This window comes from Cnephaeus nilssonii (assembly GCF_951640355.1).
Source record: "Cnephaeus nilssonii genome assembly, chromosome: 17".
NCBI lineage: Eukaryota > Metazoa > Chordata > Mammalia > Chiroptera > Vespertilionidae > Cnephaeus > Cnephaeus nilssonii.
The window spans coordinates 29,434,765-29,453,405 of NC_137088.1; the positions used below are offsets into that span (position 1 = coordinate 29,434,765).

At 43.6% G+C, this 18,641-nt stretch overlaps 1 protein-coding gene across 5 annotated transcripts in view; it reads right to left on the reverse strand.

Annotated features, from left to right (window-relative positions):
• Positions 1–18,641, reverse strand: part of STAG1 (STAG1 cohesin complex component) — a gene marked incomplete at its 3' end in the record, with an annotated part of 343,841 nt that overhangs the window by 225,997 nt on the left and 99,203 nt on the right. For all 5 annotated transcript variants that reach the window (XM_079794806.1, XM_079794805.1, XM_079794802.1 and 2 more), the window contains exons 2-3: positions 17,336–17,447; positions 8,883–8,985 (exon numbers count right to left, since the gene is read on the reverse strand). In XM_079794806.1, coding sequence (XP_079650932.1) covers positions 8,883–8,985; positions 17,336–17,364 — 132 coding nt within the window. In that variant the 5' untranslated portion in view covers positions 17,365–17,447. The remainder of the gene's footprint in view (positions 1–8,882; positions 8,986–17,335; positions 17,448–18,641) is intronic.

Here is an 18,641-nt window from a genome sequence, read left to right on the forward strand (position 1 = left end):
GATTTCAGGGAAATTCATACTAAAGCATTAGGAGTAAAGTGGCATCATGTCTGCAACTTATTCTCAAACAGTTAAAAAATAAATAAGAGGTATATAATATATATTTATATATGATGCTACTATACATAATATATATATGTGTTTGTATACATAGAGAGAAAATATATTTTCAAATGAATTGGATAGGATTTGCTGATAGACTGGATACAGGCTGAGAAAGACAGAGTCAAAGATGACTACAAGATTTATAGCCTGAGCAACCAGAGAGATGAAGCTGCCAAATGGAAGAGAGGTGGGCAGGGGAATAGGAAGCTTGGGAGTTTCGTTTTTAAAACATCTTTGGCCCATTAAATATTTAAATGAAGATGTTCACCAAACATTTGGTTATGAGTCTGGAGTCCAGGCCGGAGACATAAATCTAAGTGACATAAGCTTAGATGTGTTATTTTAAGTTATGAGATTGGATGCGATCATCAAAATAATGTGTGTAGACAGAGAAAATTATGTCCATTATTTGTTAATGCAATCATAGTTAGTATAAACATGATACTATATATAGTGTTTACTTAGAAATCAGTAATTACTTGGGTAGAGAGCTATAACAAATATGAATTAGGACAACTGCAAAATAAGAGTGGTTTAATAAGTAGCAAAAGTCTTTGAAGTAACAGTATACTAAAAAGATATAACAAAAATGAGATGTCCCCTAAGAACTAAGAAATGGAAAACAATATTGCCCATATCAGAAAGTTCTTATACTATTGCTATCATGTGACTGAGTAAATGAATAAAACCAGAAACCCATGAAGTCTTCCTTAAAAGTATAAATAGTATTAAAATCCTATATAATAAAAGGGTAATATGCAAATTGACCCTTAACAGCAGAACAACCAGAACGACCACTGGACCAGTCACTATGAGGCGCACTGACCACTTCTTGGTCCCTTTCCCTGGCCGGCAGGCTCTGATTGCCTGATGGCCACTTGCGGTGGGGGCAGGTCCCTTCCCCCAGCTTTCAGGCACTGATCACCCAATGGCAAATGGGGAACCGGGGGGGGGGGGGGGTAGCGGCGGGGGGGCAGGGCTGGCTGCAGGCAGCTTGGGAAGTTGGCCCTGATCGCAGGCCAGGCCTAGGGACCGTACCCACACACGAATTTCATGTGCCGGGCCTCTAGTAGCTATATAAAAGGTAATTATTAATCAAAACTTGGAATTATTAAAAATGGAGGTAGTTGACAGAAAATGTCCAAGCAGGCCCTGGCCAGGTACCTCAGTTAGTTAAAGCGCCATCCCAATACACCAAGATGATGGATTTTATCCCGTCAGGGCACATATAAGCATCAACCTGTGGACGAAAGGGGCCACATGCTAACCTGACAAGCTCAGGGAAGGCCTGTATGGCAGTCTTGCAAACTCAGAGACCTAAAGTAACCACAAAAGATGGTCTGAAATTAAACTTTAACTAAAAGCAGTTATGGTGAGTAGTTACATCCTAGGCCAGTATCTTCACTGACAAGGTCAACCTTTACCTTATCTGAGCCTATCGGTCTTTTTGCATCTGTGACAACATACCTTTGAAATGTCTGGGTAACTTGTAACTTCCCTTTTCCTGGACCCCTGGGGGCACAACCTAATGTGCCTGGACTCCAGGACAGATACCACAGATTCCTTCATTGTTATGTTAATTGTTCCTGCACCCACCTAAGTATGTATCATTTTACTTTTTATCCAATCCCAGGGATTTCCCTGCTTTGTCTTCTCCCGCCTCTCTAGTCTATCACCAATGGATTTCATGTAACCTACCTTTGTCCCTTTCCTTTGACTGCAATGTATACTAGTAAAGACAGATGTAACCCACTGTTCTCTAGAGCATTATTTCAATTCGTTGAGGTTCTGCTTCCCAGCATATGTTGACAGTTTGGCTCAAATAAACTCACAAAAATTCTTTACAGGTTTCACTGTTTTGTTTTGTTTTTACATTAACAAATCAATGAATGCCTAAGAAAGTGAAACAACAAATCAATATTTTTCTCTCACTTTTTTGCTCGCTCTCAAATTAATTAGTAATTTTTTATTTTTAGTAAGAAAATCTCCATACAATTTTCAAAACAGGTACTGAGGCATAACTCAAATCTGACCATTCTGTCAATTACACCTCTCAATATTAAGTAATAGCTTGGCATTTTGGCATTCTTAAGAAAAAAAGTTTGGAAGTTAGAATCTTTTACTATCTTATCTAATAAAGAAGGAATATACTAATTGACCATCACGCCCTCACAAAGATGGCAGCTCCCACAGCCAGTAAGGAGGGAATATGCTAATTGACTGCCACGCCCTCAAAGATGGCAGCGTCCACAGCCACAAGATGGCGGGGCCCAATCCCCTCAGCCCCGCCAGGGCACCTCCCTCCGGAGTCCCCCAGCCCCCTCAGCCCCCTAGTCGCCCAGAACCGGCCCGAGGTGCAGGCAAGCCTTAGATGGCGGCTTCCCAGTCGATGCCATAAGCGCAGGCAAGCCTCAGATGTTGGCCGCTCAGCCACCCAAGGCTTGCGCTGCCGGCAGTGGCAGCAACAGAGGTGTGATGGGGGCGTCGCCTTCCCCTGATCGCTGGGTCACCTCCCACCCCTGTGGGCTCCTGGACTGTGAAAGGGGGCAGGCCGGGCTGAAAGACCCCACCCCTCTAGTGTATGAATTTTCATGCACCAGGCCTCTAGTTATAAATACTACTACAATAAGTAAGTCTGTGGCAAATTACATTAGGAAAGTTACCACTTTCTATTTTTGTTTTGTACTTCATTAGCTGTAATAAGACCGATCTCTCTCTCTCCCTCCCTCTCTCTCTCGCTTAGGCTTATTTATGTATGTATGTATACATACATACATACATACATACATACATATACATAAATAAGCCTAAGCGACGGAATGACTGGTTGCTATGATGTGCACTGACCACCAGGGGCAGATGTTTAACACAGGAGCTGCCCCCCCCCCCCCCCCCGTGGTCAGTGTGCTCCCACAGCCAACCTCCCATGGCCCCTACAGCCAGTCAACCACCTGTTGCCCGCCCCTCCCCACAGCCAGCCAACCTCCCGTGGCCCCTATCTCCCTGATCAGCTAGCCCAATGGCCCTGATAGGGGCAGCCAACCTCTCAGCAGTCCCTCCCCCGAGCTGGCCAACTTCCCACGGGCCATGCCCCCGGCCAGCCAACCTCCCGCGGTCCCTCTCCCTGGCTGACTGGCCTCAATGGCCCCGATTGGAACCTCCCGCAGCCCCTCCCCGCAGCTGGCCAACATCCCGCAGCCCTTCCCCCTGGCCAACCTTCCACTGCCCTGATTGGCCCCGATTGCCGGCCAGCCCGAGGGACCCCATCCGTGCACGAATTTGTGCACCGGTCCTCTAGTATCTACACTAATAAAAGAGAAACATGCAAATTGACCATCACTCTGCTACACCCACAACCAATCAGGAGCGAGTATGCAAATTAGCCCAACCAAGATGGCGGCGACCACTGAGCTGGAGTGAGCAGGAGGCTTGGGTTGCCCCCAGGAATGGAAGCCAAGCTTCCTGCCCGCCATGGCGGGCCCTAGCCTCCGCTCAAGGCTACAAAGTTTCAATTGTAGAAGATAAATAAATCTCAGATACCTGCTTCCAGCCGGCCCTGGCCTCCGCTCAAGGAGGCGCTGAAAAAAAACGAAAGAAAAAAAGGAGGGGCTGGGAGCCTAGATCACTGGGAGTGGCCAACCTGAAAACAGCCCTCAGTCCCTCACCCCGTCAGTGGAGGTCAGTTGGAGGTGATCAGGACAGCGGAGGGGGTGCAGTTTGGAGTGAGCAGGCCAGCAGGGGGGCAGTTGGGGGCAAGCAGTCCAGTGGGAAGGGAAGGTGGGGGCAAGCAGGCCAGTAGGGAGGGCAGTTGGGGGTGAGCAGGCCGGCAGAGGAGGCAGTTGGGGGTGAGCACACTGGCACAGGGGGGCAGTTGGGGGTGATCAGGCTGGCGAGGGGGGGCAATTGGGGGCGAGCAGGCCGGAGGCGGGGGGCAGTTAGGGGCGAGCAGGCCGGCAGGTGAGTGGTTAGGAGCCAGCAGTCCTGGATTGCGAGAGGGATGTCCAACTGCTGGTTCAGGCCCGATCCTTGTAAACCAGCAGGACATCCTTCGAGGGGTCCCAGATTGGAGAGGGAGCAGGCTGGGCTGAGGGACACCCTCCATGCACGAATTTCGTGCACCAGGCCTCTAGTGTGTGTGTGTTTGTGTGTAAAAGAGGTAATATGCAAATTAGGCCGGGACACCATAACGGTCATGATCAGCTCAGGAGGAAGAGCCTGGCGTGGGCCCACAGCCTGAGAGAACAACAGACAGAGCGGCCACAGGTAGGGGGTAAAGGAGGGCCTGGGGCGGAAGTCAGGTCTGGGTCCCGGCCACCCGCGGCGCCACTCAGCCCGACTCCCGTGGCGGCCTGAGAAGTACACAGAGGACAGACCACCGAGGGTCTGATATACCATAGCAGGGAGCTGAGATTTCATCCCACAGAAGGAGGAAAAGTGAAGAATGTCAAGAATGGGAGCATCCTGGTCTTGCTTTCATTTTAAGTGAATCATTCTGGTGGCTGTGGGAAGGATCAATTTAGACAGCTGCAGTATTTTTGGGCCCAAGAAAAAGAGAGACTGATGTTGGGAACTAGGAGGCAGTGGATCAAAGACATTTATGAGGAAACCTGATGGAACTATTTGGCTGATTACACAGGGATGAAAGCAAACAAAGCAAATGGTATTAGCCCAGGTTTTCCAGTTGGGGCAACTTCATTGAGTGGGTGATTCTAATAATTGGGAGAAGGTATCGAGGAAAAGGAACAGTGTAAGGGAGCTTGTTTAGTTCAGCAATAGCCAAACAATTAGGACAGAAGACAGACTTAGTGCTCTTTCTTTGCTGCAACGTTTGTTTTTCTGCCTTCCGCCACCACCATGTAAGGCTAATGTGCCATCTTTTCTACTAATCTAGGATATTATCTATGTACTACACATTCCTACCACCTAAATTAGCTTTTCTGCATTATTCCTTAAAAATACTTACCAAAGTCATTCAATGCTCTGTGAATATGGGGACTTTCAAGACAAGGAAACCTTACGAGCCTATACAGATTGATAAAGAGATATTGGGTGCTCAATTTTTAACTTTAAAAATCAGATACTGAATGTGGTCATGCCAGAGGCATAATTTTAATGAGCCAATGTCTCTTTACTGAAGTGTCACGCTTCCAAAGAGATCCTCTCAAATAATACAATGCCTAACACTCATCTGGGTTACCTGTTAAAATGTAGGACCACACCTTGAAAAACACTCCTTCTAGAGCTCATTTTGGTGGATAAATCTCCCTCCAAGTAAAGCAATCCTATATAATAGAAGTGTAATATGCAAATCGACCAAACACCAGAACAACCGGTCAGTGGGGGGCGGGGCCAGTGAGCAGGTGTCGCCAGGCCAGCCAAGGCGCATGCCAGTGGGCAGAGGGAGGGGACAGCGATGGGTGGGGGGGGGGGGGGTGGAGTGGCAGCAACCAGTGGTGGCGGGGCAATGGGGGCTGGTGCCATCCCCTGATTGTCCACCTGGTCGCCTTCCGCAGAGGGAGGCCACGGGCGGCAGCAGCAGCGGAGCGATTCAGGGCAGGGCCACCGAGCATCGTCCCCAGATAGGCCTGCTGGGGTTGCCTCCCGCAGAGGAAGGCCACCAGTGGCCGTGGCGCAATTGGGGGCAGGGCCAGCCGCTTGTTGCCTGCACCATCCTGATCGGCCCGAGAGTCACCTCCCACAGTGGGAGGCCAGACTTCGGCTTAGGCCCGCTCCCCTAATCCATCAGTAAGACATCCCCCAAGGGGTCCCCGATTGGAGAGGGTGAAGGCTGGGCTGAGGGACCACCCGCCCCGTGCATGAATTTCGTGCACCAGGCCACTAGTTTCATAATATTGGTGTGAGGATTTAAGTGACATAAAAATTACCATCTCAGTGCCAAGTCCAGAGTACAAACTCAGAAAGTCTTGTTTGTTTCCAAGATCAAGACATAGGCCTGGGTCAGGTGGAAGTATAGGTAGATAGCCATGTGAGTAAACAAGTATGAAAATATGGACTGAAGTCTAACACAAGTCTCTAGAATGTTACTATCTTACCTGGTCAACAATTTTTTCAATTTTTATAAACATGAGATGAATATGTACTATTTACCTACTACAAATTCAAGTAAGAAATCATGCAGGCAAGTTCATTCTCCTACCTTCAAGCAAGTTTAGTCTAATTTCCAATTTTTCTTGTATATCCATGAGTCCCAGAAAAAGCAATGTAATTTGCCTAGAGTTTCAGAAAAATCATACAAAGGAGAGCTAGAATTGTCTCCAGCTTCTAAGTACAAGACTCTTTCACTTTTCTCAAAATGTTTTTGTAAAAAATGTTGTACCACCAAATACTTCTACAAAATTAAGAATTATAGAGTGATTACAATGCATATCTTTTCCTCCATAATATTTTTGCCCTTTAAATAAAAGTGAAGGATAAAAGTGTAGAGAAAAATGGTAGAAGTCATCCTGGAAAAGTAAAGGGTATGAAGTTTCACTGAAGTTAATTAAAAACTGTGGCAAACAAATTAATACTGATGAAACAGCAAACACAAAAAAATACTAAGTCACTTCAAAGAAGATATCTATCTATCTATCTATCTATCTATCTATCTATCTATCTATCTATCTATCTATCTATATAAAAAGCCAGTGACCGGAACACCGGAACGACCAGAATGACTGGTCACTATGACGCCCAGTACGGCCAGCAAACTGGCCCAGTCTAGGGGTGGGCTGGCCAGCCAACCTCCTGCGGCGCCTCCACATAGCCAGCCCCACCTTGATCGGCCTCTCCCACCCCAATTGAGGGCGGGGTGGCTAGCCAACCTCCAGCAGCCCCTCCCCCCAGCCGCCCCACCCAAGATGGACCCCCACCACCCCAAACGGCCCGCAGCCACTCCACCCAGCCAGCCCCACCCCTGATCACCCCACTTACCCCAATAGGGGGCGGGGTTGGCCAGCCAACCTCCTGCAGCCCCTCCCCCACCTGGCTTCACCCCGATGGGCCCTTATCACCCCAATTGGCCCACGGCCCCTCCCCCCAGCCATCTCCGCCCCCGACTGACCCCCCCATCCATTCCGATTAGGGGCAGGGCCAGCCAGCCAACCATCCATGGCCCCTGCCCCAGGCTGCTGGCCCCTGATCAGCCCCCTCACCCCATTCGGGGGCGGGGCCAGCTGGCCCACTGCCCACAGCCCCTTCCCGTGGTTGGCCCCACTCCTGATCAGCCCCCACAACCCCGATTGACCCGCTGCACCTCCCAGCAGCCAGCTCTGCCCCTGAATGCCCCCAAACACCAATTGGGGGTGGGGCTGGCTGGCCAACCTCCCCCAGCCCCTCCCCTAGCCGCTGACCCCTGATTGGTTCCCCATCCCAATTGGGGGCAGGGCCCGCCGGCCAATCGCCCATGGCCCCACCCCCCAGCCAGCCCGGCCCTGATCAGGCCCCAATCGGGGCCGGGCCATCTGGACCCCACCCGTGCACAAATTTGTGCATTGGGCCTCTAGTGTGTGTGTAAAAATCCTAAGTCACTACAAAGGACATATACATAAATAACTGGTTGAATAACATTATCATCAATTAAAACAGACAGATCCTGTGTGTCATAATTCAAACCAACAAACTGTATTTTAAAAGTGATAACATTTGTGAAATGATTATAAACTTTAAATTGGTTATTGGGTGATATTAATAAAATATTGCTACCTTGGGACATGATAATGATATTAGAGTGATGTTAAAAAACAAACAAAAAGTAATGCCTTTTTAAAAAATACATTTTTTTATTGATTTCAGAGAGGAAGAGAGAGATGGAAACATCAATGATGAGAGAGAATCACTGATCAGCTGCCTCCTGCAGGCCCCGTACTGAGGACTAAGCCCACAACCTGGGTATGTGCCCTTGATCGGAATTGAACCTGAGACCCTTCAGTCCCACAGGCCAACACTCTATCCATTGAGCCAAAACGGCTAGGGTGTAAAGCCTTATCTTTTAGTACTACATTCTGAAATATTTACAGATGAAATGATGTCTAAGATGACCTTCAAAATAACATGGAAAGGAAAACGAGTAGAGAGATAAAACAAGATTGGCCATGATTTGATAACTGCTATAGCTGGGCAATGGTTACATGAAGCGTTCATTATACTATTATGCATCCTAAAAAAGAGGCTGAAATATTCTACAATAAGAACTTTTATAAAACAGATAAAATTGCTAATGGCAAATATCATAAAAGTAGTGTAAATAGTACAAGCTTTAACTCCTTGACACATTCATACTATTGTCTTTAAGAGCTTATGCTGCCTTAAATTAAATGATTCACGTACTCAGAATACATAAAGATATCCCTCAAAGTAAGAATGCTTAGAGGTCTTCTAAACTTCTCAATCATGTATGAATGAGAATATATTCTGAGACTGGCCCCAAATCCCAAACTAATATTACCAAACTACAAACATAGGTTCTCACAAGAAATCAGAGGTGCATTTAAAAAGCAGGGAAGTCATTACTAACTATACCTCATTCCATGTTAATCATCTCTATGTCTTCACGTGGACTACCATTTACTTGCAAGAGAAACACGGAGAACAAGAAAGATACTATAACCATTACCCTTTTTCTGATTACTACCTAAGACAATTTATGAAGTAAAGTTTCCAAGAATCTTCAGTAGTCACTAAAAGTATTAACAGTACTAGAATTAACAAATAGCTCTTATCAAGCCCTTTTACTTGGTCATCACTATAGAAACAAAGAAGAGAAGCATAATACATACCGGAGGCCGGCCAGGACGACCCCTTTTCCTTTTCCCTTTGACTTCAGTTTCTTCAAGTTCGCTGCCAGCATCAGAATGAGCAGTAGTTTCATTAGTTGAATCCCTATAAAATGTGATATATAATTTTAGTGAACAATTTAATTCATAAATACAATGCAGTATTGTTCCAGTATTTTCCTTACCTCCTATTATATGGATATTTGGAAGTGGTTTATACTTCTACTTTAGCAAATCAAAAATGTTATCCTCTCTGTCTAATATCACATAACATTGAGTGAAATGAAGCTCCCAAATAGAGAAATAAAAAGGAGGAAATGACAGCTGCTATACAAAATATAAATGTAAAATACAACTGAAAAAGACAATTCTTCAATATGAAAAGAAAGGTTTGGGAAGAATTTTACTCATTTTATAAATCATGAATATCAGTGGTGAGCTGTTAGATGTTTAACAATTGGCTCTTCAAAAAGTATATATATATGCACATAAACTTAGAAATGTTACCATTATAAAGGTAAATTCCATTCACATAAAATGATTTTGATAATTTTGCCAAACTCCTGTATTCATAACTAACCTAAGTTTGTAAGTAAAGAACAAATAGGGTTTTGACATGAAAGATGGTTTATAGCTTTGTTCACTTGAAAAGAATGCAAGTGAAATTAAAAAGACATTTGTTGGAACTTAAATCATTGTTCAGTGGTGTAAGCGACTTCTTCACTGAATTGGATAACAAATCTCAAATACTGGACTGCTTCAATTTTTTGTGCTTTTATAATGTAACTAGAGGCCCGGTGCACAAAATTCATGCACGGAGGGGGGGTTGTCCCTCAGCCCAGCCTGTACCCTCTCCAATATGGGACCCCTCAAGGGATGTCCGACTGCCCGTTTAGGATCGGGCCTAAACGGGCAGTCGGACATCCCTCTCACAATCCAGGACTGCTCGCTCCCAACTGCTTGCCTGCCTGCCTTCCTGATTGCCCCTAACCGCTTCTGCCTGCCACCCTGGTCACCCCTAACTGCCCTTTCCTGCAGGGTTGATCACCTCCAACTGCCCTCCCTTGCAGGCCTGGTCCTTCTCAAATGTCCTCCCTTGCAGGCTGGGTGCCTCCCAACTGCCCTCTCCTGCTGGCCATCTTGTGGTGGCCATCTTGTGTCCACATGGGGGCAGGATCTTTGACCACATGGGGGCAGCTATATTGTGTGTTGCAGTGATGATCAATCTGTATATTACTCTTTTATTAGATAGGATAGAGGCCTGGTGCACGGGTGGGGGCCAGCTGGTTTGCCCTGAAGGGTGTCCCAGATCAGGTGGGGGTTCCCTTGGGGCGTGGGGTGGCCTGAGTGAGGGGCATGTGGTGGTTTGCAGGCCGGCCACGCCCCCTGGCAACCCAAGTGGAGGCCCTGGTATCTGGAATTTATTTTCCTTCTACAATTGAAACTTTGTAGCCTGGAGCGGAGCCAAGCCTGGGGCTCCCTCCGGGGCGGCAGCCATTTCTGTTGGGGTTATAATTGAAACTTTGTTGCCTTAAGCGGGTGGGCCCAGCCAGGGTGTGCGGAAAGCTTTGCTTCCCCTGTTGCCGCCGGCAACCCTGGCCTGCTCTCTCAAGCTCCATTCTGCCGCCATTTGTTTGAATTTGTTTACCTTCTATAATTGAAACTTTGTAACTTGAGTGGAGGCTTAGGCCTGACAAGGGCAGGCGGAAAGCTTGGCTTTCTCTGTTACCTAGGAACCCTTGCTCTCTGTGGCCGTAGCCATCTTGGTTTGGGTTAATTTGCATGCTCGCTCTGATTGGATGGTGGGCGTGGCTTGTGGGTGTGTTGGAGGTATGGTCAATTTGCATATTTGTCTATTATTAGGTAGGATAGATTAGACTTGATACAAGTTTAATCTCCATTATTAATTTCTCTATCACTTTATTGAATCTATAGCCAATTGATAAAACAATAAATTGAGCCCTGATTTACAATATTTACTGATTTTCATAATCTAAGTATTTCCACCACAGCCAATTTCAAACTACAAAATTGTCATCACCCGAATTGGGAAGTAATGAACAGTAATAGTACACCAGTAAAAAGTATTTCCACCATACAGATAGAATCCTACATAATAAAATGGTAATATGTAAATTACCATCACTCCGCTACGCCCACGACTGGGCCAGCAGGAGGCGCAGGGGGCAGGACTCAGGGTGGCCGGGGTAGCTGATTGGGCCAGCAGGACGCTGGCGCCGCGAGCTCAGCGTCTATGTCATGGCTGCGCCGGAGGCTTTCGGAAGGCCTGGTGCACCGGCGGCCAGCCGGCCAGCTCCCCCGCGATCAAAAGCCAAAGCGGGGGAGCTGGCCGGCTGTCTGCTCCGGCACAAGGCCTTTCGAAAGCCTCCGCCGCGCCGGAGGCTTTCGGAAGGCCTGGTGCACCGGCGGACAGCCAGCCCGCTGGTGCACCAGGTGCATGATTAAATCATGCACTGGGCCTCTAGTAGATGTAAATAAAAACTAAAGAGCAGAAAATAATATGTAATTAAGGAGTGATGAATTTTGACTATTATTACTTTTACTTATAAGATTATTTAATTTTACATTTGTATGACTTAACTTTTTTAAATGGCTATGTTATATTTAATCAGGGTCAGAAAATTCCTAGAAATTTAATATTCAGCCCTCCAGGCCAGTATAAGTTGGCTCCAGCATGGCACTGAAAAGGTATGGATAATCTGAACAAAAACTTCTTCACTAAATTCTACATCAGTAGCTATATATTATTAATAGTCTTGACCATCTGTAGCTCAAAATTTTTAACTGCATGTGTAACATGTTTTGAATTCTACCTCAAGTTCACCAAATACCACATGTAAAACTATGTCCATACTGATTTTTTCTAGCTCTCTGCTCATGGCCATACCACTAATTAACTAATTTATTAAGTTAATGCATTCATGTGCTTTAAGTTGTTATAAAATTTATTACTGTCACCACACTACTATCCTGTCTTACTCAAATTATTAGAATCACATCTTCCTCGAGTCCATCAGCTAACAAATCCTCGAGTTGTCCTCAGTATAAGAATTCTGTCTCTCATTCTTTCCATGATTACCTATAATCACCACTCCCTGAATTAATCTCATCTTCCTGCTTCTCCTAATTCCCTTGTCTAAGCCATTCTGTACAATGCTACCAGTAACATTCTTATAGCATGTTACTTCCCTACTTGCAAATCTTCAAAGGTAATCTAGTACCTAAAACTATAAACAATATTGATCTAATTCAGGGGTCACCAAACATTTTCTTAAAAAACTATACTGTAAATATTTTAGTCTTGGGGGAGGGGAAGTCTCCACATCTCTATGTCTACTACTCAACTCTAGCACCATAGCATGAATGTGGCCAAGGACAATACATAAATGAATAGATGTGGCTATTGTCCAATAATACTTAAAAAGAGGCATCTGAGTCACTAGCAGTAGTTTGTCAGTTCCTGATCTAGTTGATCTTACTCATCTCTACTAAAGAACAATAAAATCATACTACATTTTCTCTTCACTACAGTTCAAATAGACTATACTCAGCATATACTGTGTGCCAGTTTATATAAAACATGCACATAAACTTTGTAAAAAAAAAAATACTATTTCCCCAATTCTAGATGAGGAAACAAAAGATATGAAAACCTTTTTTCTTGTCCATAGACACACACCTAGTTAAGTGGCAGAGTCCACTTAATTATCAAGGTAAACTTCAACTTTCTATCTCCATTTCAGGATACTAGAATGTAAATATTATGTTTTGTATTTCTCTTGTGTAAACAGAACCCACTTTTGATGCTTATAAAAATCTCTTGGCAACTACAGGATCTAATCAGTTCGAGGTTATAATATGTGACCCATTAGTGAAACTAATATATCCTTGAACAAGAGTTTACTGACAAAAGAGAAAAGTACAATTTGTTTTCTAATTCTGCCAATTACATCCAGCTTTAAAGGTGAATGCTATTACCAACAAATAAGCTAATACACTTCAATTAGTATATGTAGGAATGTATATGTAGGAATGTTTACGAGAATATGTACTACATAAATTTTTTAATGTCAAGTAATAGAGAAGATATAAGAATATGAAGAGTTTCACTTCACCACACCCTAACTCTGAATCCCAACATGCAGAATAACAATAGTTTGATCAATACTTTTCCATAAATGTTTGTTTTTATATATAAAAATATAAAAAACTATATTTCAATTTTAAAAATTTTAAATAGGAATTTCCATACAAATATGTAGAATTCCTGAATAGTAACTCCATAATATATATGAAATTTATTTTAATTACTTCACTATCAAAAGCACTTGGATTGTGTCTCGTTTTTGTTCTATTAAAATAGAGCTGAAACAACTTTCCTTGTACATTAACTCTTACTATATATTAGTAAATATCTCTGTAGGATAGACATAATAGAATGCTGGGTGTGAAGGGTATGCTAATTCAAAGTTCAACCAACTGCTCTACACAAACCCTGTAAATAACTAATGTTCACATTTATAAGACTATTGAACATTAAGAGAATGGAAAAATCAGATCAATCATTACCAAACTAGAGGATCAGTGCACAGTGGGGTCCCTTGACCTGGCCTGTGGGGATTGGGCCGAAACCGACTCTCAGACATCCCCCGAGTGGTCCTGGATTGCGACAGGGCACAGGCCAGGCTGAGGGATCCCACCAGTGCAAGATCGGGGCTGGGGAGGTACTGCGGGAAGGCTCCAGGGCATGTCCGGCCCATCTCGCCCAGTCCCAATTGGCTGGATCCCAGCAGCAAGCTAACCTACCGGTCAGAGCGTCTACCCCCTGGTGGTCAGTGCGCGTCACAGCAACTGGTCAAGTGGTTGAATGAACAGTCGGACACTTAGCATATTAGGTTTTTTGATATAGGACTAGAGGCCCAGTGTACAAAATTTGGCAGTCGGACATCCCTCTCGCAATCCAGGACCGTTGGCTCCTAACTGTTCACCTGCCTGCCTGATCACCCATAATCCCTCTGCCTGCCTGCCTGATCGCCCCTAACCACCTCTGCCTCGACCCCCGCCACCGTGGCTTTATCTGGAAGGACCATATTACCCTTTTATTAGTATAGATGACTTTTTTTTGCTCCCTAAAACTCTTTAAAATTCTATCTACCTCTCTCTAGTTCCACTGTAATCACTTTAGTTCAAGTTGTCATCATCTCTGGCCTGGATACTGCAACATCCTCTCCTCCTATTAGGTCTTCCTGTTTCTATTGTTGCCCCTTCCAATTTAATCACTATACTGCACTAAGAATGATTTTCTAAGTATGTCTTATTAGTTCTCTTACATGCTTAAAAACTCTACAGTGGTTTCCTACTATTCCTAGGAAGAAAGACTCCAAATCTTAATATGATTTAGCAGATTCTTGTATGAGATAGCCACACTCTCGTCACAAGCCTTATCTCATGTCACTCTTCCCAAACTAGGGAGAGGGGGTGTAAAGGAAACAAACAAAAACCAGCTTTATTTCAGTCCCTCAAATATACCATAACTCCTCCTTTTTCAGCGTCTTTGCACATGCCATTCCTTCAGTCTGGAATTTATATACTAATCCTTTCTTTCTCCACACCCTCACTTCACCTACTATCACCTGAACTATCTCACCCTTAGAAAAGTTGACTTGCCCAGTTGGCATAGCTCAGTGGTTGAGCACCCACCTATGAATCAGGAGGTCATGGCACATGCCCAGGTTGAGGGCCTGATCCCCAGTGTGAGGCGTGCAGGAGACAGCCATCAATGATATGCTCTCATCATTGATGTTTCTCCCTCTCCCTGTCCCTTCCTCTCTGAAATCAATAAAAATATATATATATTAAAAAGTCGACTAAATCAAGGCATGTGTTAAAATTCTCATAAAATCCTCTAATTTACCTTCATAGCACTGAAGGCATTTAGATCTATATATTTATGGTTATTTGATTAATATCTATCTACTAGAGGCCCAGTGCGTGATTAAATCATGCGCGTGTAGGGTCCCCTAGACCTAACCTGCCATCCAGGCCATATCCACTGTCCCGCAAAGTCTAGCACGCTCCGCGGACACTGCTAGCAGCCTGCTCCCCACTTTCGATCGCGGGGGAGCTGGCTGTCTGTCCACTGGTGCACCAGGCCTTTCGAAAGGCCTGGTGCGGGAGCGAACAGCCAGCCAGCTCCCTCGCTTTGGCTTTCGATCGCGGGGGAGCTGGCTGTCTGTCCGCTGGTGCACCAGGCCGTTCGAAGCGGACAGACAGCCAGCTCCCTCGCTTTCTTTCCCCGCTTTTGATGGTCCGCAGCAGGACGTGGGCTCACTGCCCCAGAGGCCCCTTCTGTACCGCAGCACAGCCATGGCGCAGACGCTGAGCTCGCGCCGCCACTGGCAACGCGAGCTCAGCATCCTGCTGGCCCAATTGGCCACCCCCGCCACCCCGAGTCCCGCCCCCTGCGCCTCCCGCTGGCCCAATCGTGGGCATAGCGGAGTGATGGTAATTTACATATTACCCTTTTATTATGTAGGATAATAAGTTTCATGGCAACAAGGACTCTGTCTTTTTTTTTTATCCTCACCCAAGGATATGTTTTGTTTTTAATTTTAGAGAGAGAGGAAGGAAGGGAGAGAGAAAGGGAGAAATATTAATGTGAGAGAGGAACATGGATCATCTGCCTCACGTATGCACTCAGACAGGAGATCTAACCTGTAACCTAAGTATGTGCCCTAACCGAGAATAAAACTGCAACCTTTTTGGTGTACCAATGACACTACAACCAACTGAGCCACCCAGCTAGGGCAAGGACTGAGTCTCTTTTACATGGTCTTTCTCCCTAAAAATCTAGCATACTTCCTGGTACAGCATTATGTGGTGGAATATATATGGCAATTGATAGTATTTGACAATGCCTAATAGTAAGCAACACTATGATGACAAATTCATTGATAATTGTAATATCTAAGTAAGCCAAGAAATAATGAGGTCACTCACTACAGTGACCTTTCAAGTGCCTACATTACAAAAATCATTATTATGTTCAAGTAAAGAGCGAATAAAGAACCTTGAGGTAAGTAACTAGAAAAAGCTTAAATTGTATCTCCTATATTTGGAGGAAAGAAGGGCAAGTATTGATGGTTTTTCAAGCAGGTAAAGCAGTTTGGACAGTTTCTTTGTCTTAGAGCTCTGGAAGAAAAACAGAGAGCCAGGAGACCAATGCAAAGCCAACTATAATCTCTTGGAAAAAAAGGTATATAAATAAACTGGATGTATTATAGATTTGTACACCTGAAACCTATATAATTTTACTAACCAATGTCACCCCAATAAATTCAATTAAAAAAATAAAAATTAAAAAATAGTCTTTTGCACTAAAAAAATAAATAAATGAATGAACTGGGACGATAAACATCCTATATAATAAAAGGCTAATATGCAAATCGACTGAAAGGCAGAACGACCCAGTTGCTATGATGCACACTGACCACCAGGGCACAGACGCTCAATGAAGGAGCTGCCCCCTTGTGGTCAGTGTGCTCCCACAGGGGAGCACCACTCAGCCAGAAGCCCTGAGCCAGGCTCACGGCTGGCAAGAGCAACAGCGGGGGTGGGAGTCTCTCCTGCCTCTCCGGCAGCACTAAAGATGTCGGACTGTGAGAGGGTGCAGGCAAATTTTGTGCACCGGGCCTCTAGTGTGTGTGTGTGTGTGTGTGTGTGTGTGTGTGTGTGTGTGTGTGTGTGTAATTGTGTAAACTGGTGATCCCTTTCATTGTATCTAAACTGTTATCACATAAAATCATAGTATACATATTCCTAATTAGCACCTTGATGAAACCTATGAAAGGAAAAGTATCTGCCATTACACTGATCACATTTCCAAGAAAATCCAAAATTAGACTCAATTCTAGAATGGTCCTATAACTCCAAAAAATCTAATGAGTGTCACCAGAAATGCCAACTGGTATGTCCTTCAGATTACTTCTGGCAACCAGAATAGACTAAGAATCTCAATCTCAGGGAAAACAAGGTGGAGGTGAGAGATATGATAGAGAAACTGTGATACAGGATAAAGGTCAACAAACATTTTCTGTAAATAGCCAAACAAAATATGTATGGCTTAAAGCAATCTATTCTCTGTCACAACTTGTAGCACAAGAGAAATCATAAACAATCTATAAAGGAATGAATGTGGCTTTTTAAATTAACACTTTATTTTTTGTTCAATACCACAGAACATACTGACATTATAATACCACGGGCCAAGGATGGATATGGTAATTATGCACTCTAATTGTTCTTTGAATTCAAACATATTGCCTGACTATCTAAATATATCAGAGAACATATTTGATATGTCTCATAAAAGAGAACATTTTGATATAGAAAAATGTTATATACATTTAAAAAAATAAGAAAATTACAATACTTACTGTAACACTGGTAACTCTGAAGTAATCATTGCTGGAGAGATCTTTCCACAATGGAGCAAAAGAATCAAGTGCTGTACAACTCAAAACTTTAAAAATAACCTCAAAGGCAATCCTGTTAATAAAAAAAAATATTTTTCCAGTTTTATTCAAGTATAATTGACAAAACTGTTAAGATGTTTAAAATGTACAATGTACAATGTTGTACATACAATGTGATTACTTGATATACACATATATTGTGAAGAGCTTCTCCACAAGTTAATACATGCATCACCTCAAATATTTACCTTTATTTTGTGTGAGATCACTTAAGTTCTATTTCTACTCTTTTGGCAAATTTCAATTATACGATAAAATGTTATCAACTATAGACACCATGTTATACATTAGATCGTCAGATCTTATTTACCTTTAAGTAAAAGTTTGCATATTTGCACCAACCTCTCCCTATTTCCCCCAGCCCATGGTCCCTAGCAATCATTTTTCACTCTGTTTCTAAGAGTTCCAACTGCTCTCTTTCTCCCAGGGATTTCACATATATGATGATACCATGTGGTATTTGTCTTTCTTTGTTTGGCTTATTTCATTTAGCATAATGTCCTCCAGTATCATTCATGTTGTCAAATGACAGAATTTCCTTTATTTAAAAACACAGAAATATTTTTCTGTGTTTATATCTGTGTACAGAAACACAGGCGCATGCACACATTTTCTTTACTCATTCATCTATAGACAGACACTTAGGTTATTTTCATACTTTAGCAATTTGTGAATAATGCTGCTATGAACATGGGAGTACAAATATCTCTTTGGGATAATTTTGTTTTCTTTGAAAATATACCCAGAAATGGGATTGCCAAATCATATGGTATTTTTACTTGTCATTATTTGAGAAACCTCAATACTGTTTTTTCCAGTTTACGTTCCTACCAACAATGTACAAGTGTTCCTTTTCTCCACGTCTTCAGAGCATTTTTCTCTTGTCTTTTTGATAATGGATATCTTAACAGGTGTAAAGTGATAGTGTTTTTTACTTGCATTTCCCTGATGATTAGTGATGTTGAATAGTTTTTCATGTACCTGTTGGTTATTTGCATGTCTTCTTTAGAAAAGTCTATTTAGGTCATTTGAAAAGAAAAAATTACAATGAAATTAATATCTCAACTATACGGACTACAATTATTCAATACCACCAGCAATCATACTCCCTGGTATTTACCCAAATGAATTGAAAACTTATGCCCACACCAAAGTTTGCATGAAGATGTTCATAGCAGCTTTACTCAAAATTGCCAAATCATGGAAG